Raw genomic sequence first — 18,428 nt, 5'->3', positions numbered from 1 at the left:
GAGTAGTTTTCAAGAGGTTTTCAATACTGGTGACATCCAATACTGTTTTGCTTCGCTTCATTTTTACCAAGTGTATTTCAACTATTTCATCTCACAATTTGTGTTTTTTTTGCCTCCACTTTTCTTGATGCCAGTTGCATTTTGTATTTAATACATTTAATGATGAGCTGATTCTATATATACAATGTATGGTACAGACTGATACCTCGTTGTTGAAAGATTGCTAGAAATGAGTAACACTTTTTCTTTTACTTTATACTTTTTCCCTTGGCGTTAAAAGCCCCTATTAACCTTTTTCCTACTATCTTACAGTGCCCATCTCCTCTTTCTCTTTCCATCCCTCTTCATCTCAAACACATCCATCTTCACAGTGTGCTGGATATCATCCAAGTTGACAATATGTGAGTGCAGATCCTCAGGTATATCACAACTACAGGAAAAAAAGCAACACACACACAAATTATGAAACATGCAAACTATACGCAGTGAGGCCCGACTGCAACTCATCACACCTCTCATTCAATATATCCAGTAATATAATAATAATAATAATAATAATAATATCAATTTCATCCGACAGAGCTCTCTAATCAGAAGGAAAATAAATAAGTGGAGGGTAAAAACCATTGCGAGGTAATCTGATACTTTTTGAAAGCAGGACATTGAGCTGTGAAGTTCTATGCGTTTTCCTTTAAGTACAGCTACAGTAAGCATCTTCGGTATAATGTAGAGTAAGGATTTTGAGGAAACTGAACACTGTCACTGTGTGTGTGTGTGTGTGTGTGTGTGTGTGTGTGTGTGTGTGTGTGTGTGTGTGTGTGTGTGTGTGTGTGTGTGTGTGTGTGTTTAAGGGCCGCACCACGACGTCGCTGACATGATTAAACGTCATGCACGCTCCGGGAGAGAGAGAGAGAGAGAGACACAGAGAGCGAGAGAGAGAGAGAAAGAGAGAGACATAGAGAGCGAGAGCGAGAGAGAGAGAGAGAGAGAGAGAGAGAGAGAGAGAGAGAGAGAGAGAGAGAGAGAGAGAGAGAGAGAGAAGACGGTGACGGCGTTTTAGGGCGTTTTAATGTCTCGAGCAGCAAAGCAGCGGCTGCACCGCGTCGGCTGACACCACGAGACACAGCGGGGCGACGTGTCGCCATTTAAACGGCTCCCCTTTCGTTCGAAACGGTCTCTCGTCGGACGTGATTAGAGCCCGGCTGCTCTGACGTAAGCCAGATTGTCTGCGTTATAGGTGAGTCTGCGCGCAGTCGGCCCTCCTCTTCCTCGCGTATCATCATCATCGTCGTCCTCCTCCTCGTCAGCGCCGCCCTGGAGAGAGAGCGAGAGAGAGAGAGAGAGAGAGAGAGAGAGAGAGAGAGAGAGAGAGAGAAAGAGAGAGAGAGAGCCCCCTCCCCACCTAACAACAACCCCAACCCCGCAGGCTCCAGCACATCGACCCCACCCCCCCAACCCCCCCTTCAACCCCCACCACCACCACCACCACCCACCCCCCCCCCCCTCTGAGAGAGAGAGGGGACGGAGCGAGAGCCGCGCAGTCACGGAGAGAAACGACCGTTTCGGGTCCCGGCTCTTGTTTTTGCCCTCAATCCGGGCCTAATGCTGTAGGAGACCGCGCGGGAGGAGAGCGCGAGCGAGCGAGAGACAACGCACTGACCGCGAGTCGGCTCGGCGAGGGACAGGGCGGACCGGGGGAGTACGACGGGAGGATTGCTCATTCGCCTGGGAAAAAAAAAAACATGGGATGTACGCTGAGCGCCGAGGAGCGCGCCGCTCTGGACCGGAGCAAGGCCATCGAGAAAAATCTGAAGGAGGACGGGATGGTGGCCGCCAAGGACGTGAAGCTTCTGCTGCTCGGTAAGAGAGGCGGCGGGGCGGCGCGGTGCGGCGCGGGGCGGCGCGGCGGGACTGCTGCATGGGGCGGAGGTGCTCTCCGTGGTGCTGAATTCACTCGCCCCGGCTCTCACTCTTTTTGCCCTCCGTTCTTTACAGGCGGCGGGGAGTCCGGCAAGAGCACCATCGTCAAGCAGATGAAGTAAGTGGCTCGGTTTTTTGGTTTTTTTTTCTTCTTCCTGCTCGTTTCGCCCTTCTGCCGCGCGGCCGGAGCGAAAGGCCCGAAGATTGCGCCTCCCCTGTCTGTGCTAACGGCAGGCTGAGCCGCCATGTTTCGAGAGGCCGGGGCCCCGGTAGGAGTGCCGGTGACTCGAGCACCTCCTGCGGACCGACAAGGGTGGGGGGGGGGAGGAGGCTGGGGAAGCTGTGGAGGCCGCGGCGCTCCAGGTCCCAGGGCGCTGTTCACTGCCGGGGGTGCTGAAATCTAGTTACCGAGGTTTTTTTTTTTTTTTTTTTTTTACCGGACCTCGGGGAGTGTGCGGCTGGGGACGTGTGGGTGTTGTTCCTCCTTGTGTGTGTGTGTGTGTGCGTGTGTGTGTGTGTGTGTGTGTGTGTGTGTGTGTGTGTGTGTGTGTGTGTGTGTGTGTGTGTGTGTGTGCGTGTGCGTGTGTGTGTGTGTGTGTGAATTACAGTGAGGTCACTACAGCTCCATTAGTGAATACCTTTGCTTTTAATCTTAATGGCTTTAAGTGCCCGATATCGCCGGGAGTACTTTGCCTATAAAGCGGATTTACGCAGAAATATGGCTTCTAAAACCGCATCTAAACCTTCCCACTGTCTAAGCTAAATCACCCTTTTGATGTTTTTTTTTTTTTTTAATACATAAATGTCTGTTGTTGCTGCATCCAGACCTCTTTACTTAAGTTTCTGGATGTTTTCGGGACAGAGCAAAAAAAAAAAGAAAAAAAAAAGGCTTGGGTCCTTTTTCTTGTATGCTTGGCCCTGGGAAGCATCGAGATCTCCCGCAGCTCACACTGTGAATCTCTCCGTGTCTCCTTCCTGCACTGCACTGAGTGCTGCTGCTGCTGCTGCTGCTGCTGCACCCTCCCTCCGTGCCCTGCTTCCTTCCTCCTCTTCCCTTCACCTCATTACCCTCCCTGTGGTCTCTGATTGCCCATAACTCACTGCTCTGCACCTGAACTCAGGACACTGGGACCAAATAGTGTTTACAAACACTTTGAGGGCTTGCCTTAGCCCCAGCAGGCAGCAGATTGATGTTTTTTTTTTTTTTTTACTAAACACTGGTGGCCATAAAGTTTTAGGTGTTGGAGGATGGATGAATGGATGGATGGATGGATGGATGCTGGACCTAGAAGCATATGATTGAAACAGGGGTCTCTTGGATGGTTAGGGAACGTGGCGAATGAGGATGTGGCAGCTGAAAACCCATACTGAAAGCTCGGGGGACGAGGTCGGTACGAGAAACTTCATCTATAGGTGATGTAGCACTCACCGTGCTTGTCAGTTGCAGCTGCAGAAATGTCACTGATGTCTATTTTTACACGTATCCACTGTCAGACTCTGATAGGTCCGTCGAACAAACATAAACTATATTATACATGCATATATTTGAAACCAACGCACACAAATCCATCACTTTCTTAAATATTGTAATTATCTCGGTCATTTCAAAAGCAAAAAAAAAAAAAATCTTTATTTTCTGACTGAATGCACCACATGCCCTGCAGAATAACGTGCAGTTCAGTTGATACCATTATTATTTAAAGACTCAGAAGTACCTTTCATTATTTGGTTTGTGAGAGGCTCAATTCATCATCACAGGCTCATTGCCCAAAAACTAAATTAAGCTGAATATAAAACAAAAAATCTTCTGGATTTGGATTTAAAACAATAATTACAACCATTGTTATTTCAATATCTTGGTTAAAGAGTTGGCTGATCAAACAGTAAACTATGTTGATGATTGATTACTCTTTCCCTTTATCTTTTTACTTGTTTTGCGCGAAGTGATTTCACAGATTTCACTTATTTTTTCATCAAAAGCTGCAAACATGAGCATAAGATGCAGTTTTGAATGATTTCATTGCGTCTTCACTGTGGCTGCACATTTTCCTCCGTAAAACTGTTAATTTCTATGATGGATGTTGAGGATTCGGGCCTGATCCAGGCAGTTGATCTCTGCTCTCACACATTTCATAATGCACACTAATGCATTAAATATGTCACAGCCACAATCCTTTTGCCTACCCCCCCCATCAAGTAAATCGGTGGCCGGTCCGAGGCGGGACGGCGAGACGCTGTGTTTAACACTTAAAAAACCTGGATGTTGAGTTCAGTCTGAGGACCCGGCTTCTGTTTGGCCAAAGTGAGGAAGCGCTGGCGGATAATTTGATGCCGGCCAGATTACCAGGAGTTTAACTACGGCGAGTCCTCTGCTGTGTGATTGATTTGTGCTCTTTGACTAATATCGCTTCATTTCCCATTATGAATTATAAATGCTTTAAATATCACGAATATGCCCAATTACAGACGGCAGACTGTGATGTGATCAATTCTTGGTTACACCCGGCAGAAGAGGGTGCTGGTTTTAAGGGGAGGAAATGGTGGGAGCGAGATAAGATGTGTACGTTTTGGTTGTATGACCACAGTGTCCCAAAGCGACAACAGCTCTGCAGGAGCAAGCGGTGCTTTTATTGGTGGGGGGGGGGGGGGGGGGGGGGGGGGGGTCATTCCTATGGATGAGTGTGACTGCTTCTGCTCGTGTTTCTGCGCTAATATCTCCTGTGTGCATGCAGGATTATCCACGAAGATGGTTTTTCCGGGGATGATGTGAAGCAGTATAAGCCCGTAGTCTACAGCAACACCATCCAGAGCTTGGCGGCCATTCTTCGAGCCATGGACTCACTGGGCATCGAGTTCGGCGACAAGGACCGAAAAGTGAGAAAACCCCCCCCCCCCCCACCCCCAACCTTGCAGATCTTGAAAATACTTTACAGCAGTTGGACTTGGTAGCAGCAGTCGTAGGCAATGATAAACTCCTCCTCCTGATCTGTGTGTGTGTGTGAATGTGTCTTTGCCCAGGCCGACGCTAAGCTGGTTTGCGACGTGGTCAGTCGCATGGAGGACACGGAGCCGTACTCCGCGGAGCTGCTCACCGCGATGAAGCGCGTCTGGGCCGACGCCGGCACTCAGGAGTGCTTCAACCGTGCGAGGGAATACCAGCTGAACGACTCCGCCCAGTAGTGAGTGGAACGAGAGGGACGACGAGAAACGTCACCTGAAAACACACACAAAAAAAATGCGGGCGTCGCCATGGTTTTCGACGTTCCTCCCTGTTTTATGTCTTGTCACCAGCTACCTGGACAGTCTAGACCGGATCGGGGCGGCGGACTACCAGCCCACGGAGCAGGACATCCTGAGAACCCGGGTGAAGACCACCGGCATCGTGGAGACCCACTTCACCTTCAAAAACCTCCACTTCAGGTATCGGCTCGCTCGATGACTCAGCTTTTTAAATGCCGCGGCGGCGACTCTTGAGCGTGAACTTGAACGTCTCGGCTGCGTCTCAAAAGGCTGTTCGACGTGGGAGGTCAGAGGTCAGAGAGGAAGAAATGGATCCACTGCTTTGAAGACGTGACAGCCATAATCTTCTGCGTCGCTCTGAGCGGATACGACCAGGTGCTCCACGAAGATGAAACAACTGTAAGTGTGTCTCGTTTAATTCCTCGGCGTGGCTTCTGCCGTCACTCCTATCGGAACTGAGAAATCAACCGACCGACAAACCGAGAACGACAGAGACAGACCTCCGCGCGTAGTGTGCTTGGACGCATTTCTTAGGAATCCTTTGAAGGTTGTTATATAACTGACAGTAATGTAATGTCATTTGTCGAGTCACGTATGTTTAAAACTGGCTCAAATAATAATATGACATCATAACGTTTGCCTGCGACGGATTGATCTTGTGAAATGATACAGAAATAAGGATAGATTTTTCCACTATGGGGAAACTTGCATTGCTGCAGCAGCGACGAGAACATCTCGCCTCAAATAAGGAAAAGTGAAAAAACTAAACGGACATGTGACATGTTTAAAAAAAAAAAAAAGGAAAAGGAGCTCTTTTTTCTACCTTTGTTCTACCTGAGTGGAATGGCTCCATAATAACTTCATCCATGATTATTTGATTCACAATCAGGAATTGTATTACATCATCACTGCTGTAGTGTCACACCTGTTTCTTTTTTTTCTCAAGTCACCTGGCAATAATAAAGACTTGGAGAAGAGTTTTATTGTCTCTATTTGGTAAAACGAGGAAAAAAATGACTCCCAAGTTATACGAGAAAAATACCATTAATATATAATAGCATTAATTGTATGTTGGCCAGCTGCCTGGGGCTCAGTTACCAGGGAAAATCTACTTCTTGTGAATTGTTTATTGGCTCTATTCAGTAAATCTACTCTTTGGAAAACTGTCTTTGACAAATGTTTCAAAAATATATATTCACCACACTGGCTGTTTTTGGCAGAGTGCTATAAAAGAGGCTTTTTTTTTTCTTTCTTCAACATCTTCGTATGTCCCGTAGAACCGCATGCACGAGTCGCTCATGCTGTTCGACTCCATCTGCAACAACAAATTCTTCATCGACACCTCCATCATCCTCTTCCTCAACAAGAAGGATCTGTTTGCAGAGAAAATCAAGAAGTCCCCGCTGACGATCTGCTTCCCCGAATACACAGGTGAGTATTCCACAGCCGCCGTTCCCGTGTAAATCCAAAATGAGGTCGGCGGCGTTTGACCCCCTTTTCCGCTCTCTTTCCTCCTCCTCCTCTCCGCCCGCAGGTGCTAACACTTACGACGACGCGACTGCGTATATTCAGGTTCAGTTCGAGAGTAAGAACCGGTCTCCCAACAAGGAGATCTACTGTCACCTGACCTGTGCCACAGACACAGGGAACATCCAGGTAGTGTTTGATGCCGTCACCGACATCATTATCGCAAACAACCTTAGAGGGTGTGGCTTATACTGAGGCCCGGCCGAGCACAGAGGTTGTCGTGGAGCGTTTGAGGTGTTAATAATGATAAATTTTGATGATACTTAAAAAAACACATAAATATGTAATTCTACACGTCCAAACGGACCCAAAGAGCTGCCGTCAGACACCACACTGGATTATTGCCATGATTTGTTTCCCTTCCCCCCTTTTTCTTCTTTTGATTTCAGTATACAACCCCAGTTTTGTCTTTAAAAAAAGAAAAAAGAAAAAAAAATGTGTTTTTTGAGCTGAATGTTTCATATTTTTATTTTTTTGGTTGACGACTGCGTCAACAGCTTACGGAGTTCAGGAAAAAAAGCAGCGGCACCAGGGGGGAGGGGGGTTTATTTGAGCGGGCTCTGTTTAAAAAAAACAAGAAAAAAGGAAAGAAATAGAAAAGAAAGCCGAGAAATGTAACGCAAAGGAGCGTGCGACGTTACCCTCCAAACACAATGTGGAATATTGTCCCGTTCTTTGTGGCATTTCCGTCTCTCTCCCGTCTCGAGGCGTCCTCCATCTACTCTGAATATAGCCTCTGGTGTTCAGTCTGAAGAGCTGCTGCTGTGTGTGTGTGTGTGTGAAGGTGGAGACGACGACGATGATGATGATGATGATGGTGGTGGTGGTGGGGAGGCGCTGTACTCGTGGCTGAGGTTTATGGATAGAAAAGAAGGAGGCTATTTTAACTTTCCTTCAGAAGCCACACATGACCGAGTAGCCTGCAGGTCTTTTCCACTCTTTTAGTTTCCTCTTTTATTAAGAGAGAGGACTCTTCTGTACAAGGGTGGTGCCCGTCGCCAAGAGGAAATACCTATCAGCCAATGATATCTCAAAAAAAAAGAAAAAAAGAAAAGAAAAAAAAAGAAAGAAAAAAAAACTCATATCGGTGCCAACCATCTGAAAACGACACATAGGGGAATATAGCATCCTAGCTCATACTATCAACTCCATTATTTAAGTGGAAGATTTTTATCATTTTCTTATCATCGAATGACTAATTTATTTAAGCCTCACGCCCGACATGCCTCCTCCTACCTCCTGAAACCCCGTGCCACATTATTTATTTCCTGTCAATGAGAAAATTTGGGGGGTGCGCCGATATCCGTTCTGCGGTTCGGGTGAGGGGGGGGGGCGGCAAGAAACAAGAAGCCCTCCAATGACATCTTGTTCTCCGTGTGGTGCTCGAACCCTTTGATGTTAATCTGTGTAGAACTAGAGAGACTGCACGAGGAGAACAATATCATTTGAGGCAGCCTCTGACTGCGGAGTCAAGGTTTATTTATTTATATTTTGTTTTCTTTCTCTCTGTTTTTTTTTTTTTATTTAAAAACTCTTTTCTCCTCTGATCAATGAACAGGGAACCATTTCTTTCTCTCACCCCCTCCCCGTCCTCTCCTCCTCATCTTCCTCTGTTTGTCTGTCACATTTCTCTTTTCAGAGAAAAAAAAAAAAGAAAAAAGAAAAAGTACAGCTCTCCATTCTCACCCGTGCACCCAGAAACTCCTCTTCCCACCCCCCTGTATGCTCCTACCACATATCAGCCCTCATATCCTATATCTCATTCTCACCTTAAAAAGCACCGTACTGTATATATATATTATGATTATACCAGATTTTCTTTTTTTTACTGTGAATGTTTTTGTGCTGCACCCCCCATCCTATTCAGTAGTTTTATTGGTTGCTCTCATGTGGAATGTTTGTGCTGAGCCAATCGAATGTTGTGTTTACATTAAAGCCACACTTTTCCTAACGACTCCCGCCTTTCTGAGTCTGATTTACTGACAAAAAAAAACAAAACACACCCTCGCCGAGCATTCTGAACACAAGCTGACCCGCTTTAATCTGTGGCAGAGAATTAAGGTTAGACGGGGAAATTAGGCTGAACATTATGAGAGTGGACCACTTTTTTAATGCTCCGTTGCACGGCGAACACAGCTTTTGTTTTGTTCGGCGTTCGAAATACGTATAAAAGATTGGGAGCGGGCCATCGGCACGGCAATAGGGGGCGGCGGCGGCGAGCGCTCGGGTGAAATGTGGCGGGGGGGGGGGGATCAGAGGCGTCGTGCAGCGGCTCTCAAATTTTATTAGGTTAAAAGTGTTCCGTCGTCACAGACAGGGAGCTATTCATATATTGAATGACTACGCTGGATCAGCTGTCTGACCTGCTTCTGTCAGTTTAATGGGTATGATGTTCATTACTGCGCCGCGCCGCTGACAGCCCGCAGAGCGCCGCTCCCCGGTCCCGGCGCGTCCTCCTTTCTCGAGAGCCAGTTACAGGTTAAAAGGTTTGAAAATCTCTTGGCGATACGATTACAGAGTCGCACTTTTAATTAAACATTTCGGTGGGAAATAGTGTCACATTTAACTGTTAATTCACATCTGAAAGAGTTCGCTGCTCCTGCTACCAATACCCATAAAACCCCCAAATATAACTCTGGTACAGTCTGACAACCACCGACGGCCCACTGGCTCTTTGTTTCAGACGGGAAAAAGTCCTCCACGTTGCTCGCATAACATTCGTAGACGCAGACGAAGCTGTGATCCGGCCCTTCAGTGAAAGGTGGGTACCGTGACGACCGGCGGCTCCGCTCTTTGGTTACAGCCGCAGCCTCTTGATGTCCTCGCTGCGGAAGTCGATTCTCAGAGCCAGAACCTGGCGCACCTCCGCCGGGGTCAGCCGCCACGTCAGGGGCCCCGAATTCGGGCCCCAGTAATCCAGGATCTCCGTCACCTGCAGTGCAATGAGACACCATTCATGTTTTCGTGCGGATAAAACTAAATCAGTTTTAACGACACTGTAGAATCTCAAAGTCTTACATTTAAAAAAAAAAAGGGAGGAAACCATTTGATTAATTAAAATACCGTATACACTTATTATAAAGATAACATGATCAAGAATCAAAGAAATCTGATTATTTTTATGTACAGTTGGGAAAAAAAACCCAACCTGTCAGTTATTATAAAGTAATATAATATCAATTACATTCAAGTATTTGATGAATTATAATGTTTCAGCAAGGGGGGGGGATATTAAAACACCCCACAACTGTACCTCCCATATGAGCTCTCAAATGTTCCAGCAGTGATGGAAATCGCTAAAAGAACGTAGAAGTGAATTATTTAGAGCCGTGACTACCCCAGTCAAACTCACCCGCTCCAGATTGAGGATGGTGGCCATTTGCGTGAGCCGAGCGAACTTGTCCCTGATGGTCCAGGTCGTCACGGTAGTGAGATACGCCACGAGAGACCGCAGCTCTTTATCGAACTGCAGCCCTCCGAGCTGCAACACACAGGCCGACGTGGGTGAACGGACAGAACCCCAAAACCAAAACTGAGCACTATTGCAGAACCGGTGTCTTTTGTGTTTACAATGTTGCACACGGTGTGTGAGGAATGTGCTTCGCGCTTGAAACGCTGCTGCAAAACATGAAAATGCGAAAAAAAAAAAAAAGGAGGTGCCCTCTCCTGCAGGCCTCCATGAACTCATTAATAAATCAGTGCTAAAAGCTTTTTTTTTTTTTTTCCTTCCATGTGTGCATCAGTGATGTGACGCATTCGACGCTCGCTGCCACCTTGTGGCCGATGGTTAGCACCCTCACCCTGCTGAAGGAGCATTTCAGGACCGTCTTCTCCATCTCGATGGAGATCAGGCTGGTCATGAGGCTGGTCAGCGTGTCGTAGATGACGGGGGAGAGGGCCGTCTGGTGTGACACAGACACGGCCGTCAGCGACGAGAGCATTCAGAGCACGGTCAAACGAACGGTCAAAAGCACGAGAGGAGGGAATACTTTGAACTCCGCCATGAGCTGCTCCAAGTTAACGATGAGCTGCTGCACCCAGGGGTCGTTGGCTTCGTAGTCGTTAAACTCCTCCTGTGGGGGGGGGGGGGGGTCGCCAGCAGTCAGAACCACACTCTACCACCTCCCGATTTATCCGTGCACATGCGCTGGGAACGTTACCTCCTCGATGTTGTGCGAGATGGACAAGAAGCTGCTGATCCACGGCTTGACTTGAGGCTTTATGGCCGTCGTGTTCAGCTCAGTCAGACCCTCCTGTCAAACAAAAACAAACAAAAAAAAATCCAAGCCATGACTCATTGAGTGTTGCAAGCTTTCCGTGAAGCTTCTCTTTAAAAAAAAAAAAAAAAAAAAAGGCTCAATAACAGATTTGATAAAGCTGACTGTGTTTAATAGTCTCTTGTGAGCCTTAAAAATGGCGTCTCCATTGGTTTGTCATATTAAAAGACTTAACTAATGGTTCTCTGTGAAGCATTAGTGTGTGTGTGTGTGTGTCACCTGTAAGAGATCTTTGAACTTTGTGGACGTGCCAACAAGGTCGGACAAGCAGCTTTCTATCTTGGCGTGTTCGCCGGACCCGGCGCCTTGACTGAACAGCTTGGAGCAGTCGTTCTGATCGGGAGACAAAAAAAATTACTCCCGTAGTGCGACGCGTGACGACAAATCAAACGGCGAAAAGGAGGGAGGCAGGAACTTACCTCCAGGTTTCTTTTTAAAGTTGAGATATTCTCGCTGCACACCTCGACGTTATTCAGAGTCACCTGAGTGATAAAAAAAAAAAAAAAAAAAAAGAACCGGGAGTGGGTAGTTAGCTGCTTTCAGTGTGAGTCACTCCTAAAATACACTGCGTTGAAGGGGAGAAACTCAACGAGCCTTTATTTTGCGAGGCAAATGGGTCAAAAGACTTTTCTTTTTTTCTTTTTTTAAAAGGTTTCATATTATACAGTTTTCAACTATTTCAGATAGGTGTCAGAGGTCCAGCAACATTGCTTTGAAAGCGTATTTCCCCAAATCACCCTTGATCCTGAAATCGCTGTGCGTCTGTCGTCTCTCTGTGGGAGAGGGATTAAGGATCGTTTCATATTTGGACCAACAAGGTAAATAACTGGTTCCGTCTTTTCAGTTAAAGCAGTAGTTTATGCATTTGATTGTTTTTTTGTTTTTTTTAAAGAAAGCTTTATATTTCTGATAGGTGAGGCAACACCTGGCCACGAAGCAGGGAGAGGGGTGTGTGTGTGTGTGTGTGTGTGTATTCGTCTTACGAGAAATGCAGCCTTGGCGTTTTCCGCGCTCTCGATGCCCAACGTGTTGAACTTGCCCTGCTGCAGGCTGCTCTGCATCAGGCTGACGGCGCTGCTGACACCCCGCTGGATGTCCAGGAGCGTCGTCGCCGGGAAACCCTGCCGCAGCTTGTTATACAGCACCTCCCTGACAGGCAAGGAAGGAGACAGAGCCGGGTCAAAGGTGGCGGGGGGGCGAATCAAGCGGAGAAAGTATTGATCGCGTCCGTTTGGGAGAGTGAGGCAACACCTGAAGTCAGACTCCAGCACGGAATTGGCGTGATTGATCATGGCGCAGAGGCAGTCGATGCTGGAGCTGGACAACGCTCGGCTGATGCACTTTTTCACGATGTAAAAACAGTCGTCCACCATGCTGCTGGTCAGCTGGCCTTTTTCATACGTATCCATGGCGACAGCCTGAAGGGGGGTAAAGTAAATAGCATATTAGATTAAGCAGTGAAAGACAATGTGATCTTCGTGCTCTTAAAAGGGGGGCCGTCACAGGATTTACAGTCACAGATCAAATGTCACAAGTTGGATGTTCTTATCAAATTTATTTCAAACAAATTTTTTTTTTTTCTTCTCCAAATTAATGCACTCAGAAGAAATCTCAGGATTTAGATTACGGGAACACTCGGCTTACAACAAGTTGATGTCATTTGGCAGAGAGAAATACAATGAAGCCGAGTCCAAATGACAAATAAATGACAAATCGGGAACATAGGCCTTCGGGAAAGAATGAGTAACTTTGATCATTGTAAGGCCCGCACAAAATTCATCTGGGGGTTGAATACCTCCATCACAGTAATGTAACTGATACTGACTTCGACTGTATCTGCAACATCCACGATGAGTTTAAGAAACCACCTTGTGGGTTAAGAAAGAAATCGTGGGGAGGAACAAATGTAGCCTGCTGATGTTTACCTTAATGAGACAAACCCCTATTATATTTGTAGCTTTTCAGGTATTTGGTATTATCCGATGATGCCTGTGTACAAATCTGTGTGTGTGTGTGTGTGTATTTTTTTTTTTAAATAACTTCATCAAGCATGCAACTGACCTTGTTAACAGACTCCCTCATGTAGTATTCTTCCATTGGGATGTAGTATCCAATCAGCTCCTGCATCGTCCTGCTCAGCTGGCAGTGCTTGAGTAGCTTCTCCACATTTTGTTGATGCTCTGCATGAGCAGAAATACAAGAAAAAAAAAAGAAAAAAAAAAGAGCATATGCATACACGACCAGTCAACGGTTTGGACACACCTTCCTCCTTCAATGAAGCTGCGAATGAGTGCATATGGAATAATCACTCAAAACAATGCGTTATATTTTAGATTCTTTAGACTAGCTGCCCTTTCGCTTTGATTTCTGATTTTGAAAACTCTTAGAATTCTATCAGTGGGCTTCATGAGGTTGTCATCTGAAATGGTGTTCCCCAAAATGTTAATACTATTAAAAATGCAATTCCTTTGTCAGTTACGCCATCAAGCATAACATATAAATTCAAGAGTTTTGACTAGTTATTATATATTCAATTGTGATGATTATGGGCTTCGGTAGGAAATAAGTAAAAACATTTCAGTTTATGTGCAATAAATCGGAAATGATTATATCCTACTTCACTGTGGTGCACCTGTATGTGCGAAAGGATCATTGAGACATTTAAAATCACACCTCTGGAAAAGAAAAATGTACCTTGTGTGACGCTCTGAGCGTCTCCCACCTCGAAGTCGGCCATGATGCGGCGCCGCAGGAAGCGCAGGTAAAGCTCCGCCCTCGCGTTCATCAGCGTGACCTCTGCCAGGACGGGGTCCAGCTCCCTGCTCACGTGAAATGGAAAGGTGAGAAAACCCAGACCGCTGCAGGCACCGGGGATTAGAGCAGAAGGACGACGTGTCGCCTCCCACACCTTGGCTCGATCCGTTCTCCTGGCATGCTCTTCATCATGCTGCTCTGGACGATCTGGAACTGGGAGGACACGCTCGACGTCACCACGGGGAAGATATGCAGGAAAACAAAAAAAAAGCAGCTCGGGATTCGCAGACCTTGTTGTGGAAGCCTCTCTGCTGAATGAACTTGTCGACAATCTTTTGAGCCTGACGGTCACACTCCTGCTGCAGGTGAGTGATGAGGGTGCACAGGTGTCCCGGCCCGTAGTACGTCTCCACGATGGGCTGGTGGGTCTCGACGACACGGGCGATACCTCGAAGAGGAACCGGGACCGTTGTTAATGAACGCTCAATGGCAGTTAAGTGTTCACAGGCGCGGAGACGTGTACAACGACCCTTCAAACTCGGTATCTTTTAAAGCTTACGAAAGGGAGCGAAACGAGGGCAGGCGCGCAGAACGCACACACTTTTTTCTTTTCTCACCTTCCAGCAGCAGAGTTAGAGTGTCTGCAAATATCAGCAGAGCTCTCTTCTCGCCAAGATCTGCTCCTGTGGCTAACAGCAGGTTCTCCTCGGCTTTGGAGGCAAGCTGCGCGAGCCAAAGTGTGAAAAAAACAAAAAACACAGGGAATAATTCATGACGCGATTTCATCAGAATCAATATGACATACTGTCTGAAATCTCACTGAAGGATTAAAGGCTGACATTCTTCATAATGGAGATGAGCTAATTAGCAACAGAGAGCAAGAAGTGTCGCTTTTTATTAAAGGTAAATATTAAGAGAATGACAAAGGCATCCTTTGTGAACTATGCTTGTGAGCATCAACACGTTTACATTCACAGACCAGCTTTACGGGGAACAGCACACTGCAGCCCGGGTTACACAAATGTCCAATTCTAGCGTAAAGTGCAAAGACATTTTACCCGTCCTTATTTGAAGACCAAAAAATTAAAAGGTGTCATTAAAATTTTAGACTTAGTAAATCTATTGATTTACTACGGACATGAAGTGAAAGCTGTAATAATGCATTATAACTCAGGTCTAATTTGACTATATTCATGATTATTTAATAAGAGCAAGACACAATTTGGTTTTCCTTCCTTGGACTTTATTATACCGTATTGTATGTGCCCAATGTAATACGGGTGTGTGTAATACTATGTTTTGTGTGTGCGCACTGGGATTTCTTTGTGTCTCCGAGACCCTGTGAGTGTCTCCGTCTCCACCTCAATCAGCATCTCAACCAACTGGATTTCTCCTGTCTTCTTCTGTGACACGAGATCTGTCCATGAAAGCGGGTCTTCCAGTTTCTTAAGTCAAGACTGCGAGGCTCTTGCGTGTATTTCGTCAGCCGCACCTCCATCACTATACCGAGTCCATACCAGCAGGTGGCGCTGTATTAGTGCTCAATCATGACTACAATACTACTCTGATGAAGGTGTGGTGGCTCCCTTGGTTAGAGTGGTCGTCCTTCAAGTCAACAGAAGGTCATAGGTTCGACCCCCGATCGAAGTTTCCTTGAGCAAAAACACTGAAGCTCAAACTGCTCCCAGTGGACGGCTAGAGCGCCGTCCAAATCGTGGCAGCCGCCGCTTCACGATTTTCCCCACAAAGATTAATAAAGTATTTCTATTCCAGAAAATGTGTCATAATTTCCCTGAAGCAGCTGTTGTACCGATTATGGGAATGCGCTTTTATGCTTTTATGAAAGAAATTCGGGGCACAATGATCATAATTTACACAAATTAGTAACATGTAAAGTGAATTACACACACGTCATGAAACTCTATGTGCACACAAAGCATTAGACCCACAGTGAAAGATACACAACTCTCTACACAAATAATTGGGCGACTCTGACACCCCCATAGAAAATATTCTCGAAAAAAAAAAAAAATGCCCTGGCATAAATGGATTGCTTGATTCCTGACCTCCACACTTGCTTACTGACCTGACCGCAGAGATATTGACCGAAGCGGGTGAGGCCCTCCTGGTGGAGGCCCAGCAGAGGGAAGATCTTGAAAAACCTTTCCACCTGCGCCAGGTCGACCGCCGCCACGGCCTCGTCGAGCTTCTCGGAGACGATGACCTTCAGCTTCTGCTCGGCCTCCTGCAGCAGGACCAGACTGGCGTCCACGGCGCTGCCTGCGCAGACAACATAATGCGTACAGGTCACCGTCATACATCCTCGCTACGCGGTCTGAATGCACTTGCAGGCGACGCTCCATACTTTCTTCTCCCTGCCTGCTCAGCTCAATGACCGACTGGTCCAGCGAGAGGTACCGATGGATGTGGGCAGCAGCTTGCTCGTAATCTTCGTTACGCAGCGCCGTCTGCACTCCGTCTGTGCAGAACTTCAGGTCGAGGATATCGTCGGCTCGCTGGATAACGCTGTACAGGCGAGTCTGCAAGAGACGATCCCGAGATGCGTAATCAGAGAAAATGTGGTCCGATAATTAAAATATAAGGAGGAAATACCACCTGGGAATTGCACAAGACTGGAGGCATATTGAGAATCTCAGCTAGTTGTAAGTTCCACTACTGATGAGAGGATATGTGTTGGGAGTTCATTAGATGGGGGTTATTAACTTGGATTCTGAGGCCCTCTGGTGGAGTGCCAGACATCACAGGACTGTGTGATGTCTGTCCACCAGTATTCGATTTCAGCCTTCAAAATTAAAAGATCTGAGAGTCAAGCTGGTGCCTCAGCATGAAAAACATTTTTTGCACCACCAGTTAAATCAAAACTGTGTCAACATGTTACAAACATTAACATAGATGTAAAAGCAGAAGTGAACTCTCTCTGCCGTTATGATCTAAATACTAAAAAAAATAGGCTCGGCTAAGTTTAAGTGACTTATTCTACAAGTCCACATTGTTTTCAGTGACGGATCAACAGCCTGTTACCTTTGCCAGGTCCAGCTGTCTCACTTTGCGGCTGACATTCTCCGCCAGGCTGCAGGTAAACGTGATCATGCCCGACAGCTGACTGGCATCTCCTCCAATCAGCTGTAAGTTGGGTCTAGAAGGAAAAAGGAAAAAACAAAAACATTTGGAGGACAGTAAGTGAGTTACAGTTTTTATGGTTGGATTTGTATAAACAATCGGTGATCAGTGCACACTGTACCCCATCCTCTGCAGGGCGAACATCTTGGTGTGAATGGTCCCTTCCTGACCCACCAGCCGCTCCAGCTCAGCTTCCACCTCTTTCTATAAGACGTAAAGAATATTACATTTACACACACACGCACACACACACACACACCCGCACAAGGTCCATAGCGAAATACATATTCCTACTGTTTTTCTAGTTTCTATCTGCCTGCGGAAATGATAAATGCTTAAATGCTTAAAGATTGTTTTTGTGTAAAAAAAACAAACAAACATAAACGGATCAAAAGACATAACTCAAATTAGAGATTAATGACATTTTAAGCTGAGGCTTCAGCAGGCGTGCATGTATGCATTTCCAATTTAAGCAATTTTGATTGTAGGTGGCTGACTGGAATAAAATGTATGCCTTATTTTGCATGCATGGTGGAATAGATTTTTTTTTCAAAGGTTATTTGTCATATACAAAAGACAGATTATTCTTTTATCAACATTACTTTATCTTATAACATAGCTATTGGTCATTGAGGTGGCTAATATTGTCTTATCTGTGCTCAAATAAGTAATTTGGCGTTTTAAATCGTCAAAACCTGACATGAATTTTGTTCTTCAGCATGTTTGCAATTCTTACTAAAAATTAAAAACCTGGACGTGTCATTCAAGCTTGACAATATTAATTTATATACCTGTATATGAACATATATATCAGACCAGCTCACTGAACAAACGCTACAACATTAAATATAAGTAATTGTAGGCCTCTTTCTTACAACAACAACAAAAAAAACCCCAAAATATTCTCAAAAGCAGTGTTAAATTAAAATTAATCTGAAATATTAGTGGGTCTGTTTACACTGCTGTTTGGGCGTTTCAGTGGCTGTGAGACAACAGCTTTACAGAAAGTCATTTTCACACGAGTTTTATTCCAATAGGACTGAATATAGTGTCTCTCGGCAGCAGTTTTAAGTCATTATCATGAGAGTTTATGTTTTTATTTCACGGTGTCTCAGTTGTCTTGGGGCAGAACGCCACGGAAGTTCAAGAGTCAGAGAGGGACCAACCTCCTCGGTACAGAGCTGCTGGTAGACCCTCTCCAGGTCCTCCAGCTCCGTCAGCGCAGAGATCGTGTCCATGTTCACCGCGGACACGGAGCCGGACCCGGGGCAGGAGCTAGAGCCGGACACGGAGTCGCATCTTTTCGCTGCCAAAGCTCCGCTGTCAGCCATCTTCCGCCACCGAGACACGACGCACAACCAGCGTCACGAGAGACGCAAATATTCCCTGCGTACCGTCTGCCAGACAGCCGCGGTACTAACGAGCGCTCCAAAGCAAATCCATGGCCCCCTTAAGAGTTTAATACAACAACATACCGTATCAAAATGGATACAAATGTGTTTATACGGAAAATGTAAGCAGCCTAATTCCAAACACAAACGTTTGTGAGGCGTACTAATGAATCACATT

At 46.1% G+C, this 18,428-nt stretch overlaps 2 protein-coding genes across 2 annotated transcripts; one reads left to right on the top strand and one right to left on the bottom strand.

Annotated features, from left to right (window-relative positions):
- Nucleotides 1-1,742: 1,742 nt before the first annotated feature.
- Nucleotides 1,743-6,882, top strand: gnao1b (guanine nucleotide binding protein (G protein), alpha activating activity polypeptide O, b; the record flags this gene model as incomplete). The annotated part of the gene is made up of 8 exons (XM_080494392.1): nucleotides 1,743-1,860; nucleotides 1,996-2,038; nucleotides 4,653-4,794; nucleotides 4,939-5,099; nucleotides 5,212-5,340; nucleotides 5,430-5,559; nucleotides 6,438-6,591; nucleotides 6,695-6,882. 8 exons carry the CDS (start codon nucleotides 1,743-1,745, stop codon nucleotides 6,880-6,882), a joined length of 1,065 nt encoding a protein of 354 aa, XP_080350518.1.
- Nucleotides 6,883-7,202: 320 nt separating this feature from the next.
- cog4 (component of oligomeric golgi complex 4) lies at nucleotides 7,203-18,189 on the bottom strand. The gene is made up of 19 exons (XM_080500418.1): nucleotides 18,026-18,189; nucleotides 16,981-17,063; nucleotides 16,761-16,875; nucleotides 16,084-16,258; nucleotides 15,805-15,998; nucleotides 14,336-14,441; nucleotides 14,009-14,166; nucleotides 13,873-13,931; nucleotides 13,659-13,783; nucleotides 13,026-13,144; nucleotides 12,216-12,382; nucleotides 11,948-12,113; nucleotides 11,384-11,446; nucleotides 11,184-11,297; nucleotides 10,848-10,940; nucleotides 10,677-10,760; nucleotides 10,488-10,589; nucleotides 10,040-10,168; nucleotides 7,203-9,619 (listed from the first exon to the last, which is right to left on the bottom strand). The coding sequence occupies exons 1-19, from the start codon at nucleotides 18,095-18,097 to the stop codon at nucleotides 9,485-9,487; spliced, it is 2,259 nt and encodes a 752-aa protein (XP_080356544.1). The 5' UTR covers nucleotides 18,098-18,189; the 3' UTR covers nucleotides 7,203-9,484.
- Nucleotides 18,190-18,428: the final 239 nt, after the last annotated feature.

This window comes from Blennius ocellaris (assembly GCF_963422515.1).
Source record: "Blennius ocellaris genome assembly, chromosome: 1".
In the NCBI taxonomy this organism is placed as follows: Eukaryota; Metazoa; Chordata; class Actinopteri; order Blenniiformes; family Blenniidae; genus Blennius; species Blennius ocellaris.
This window is presented reverse-complemented; position numbering and strand designations above follow the sequence as displayed.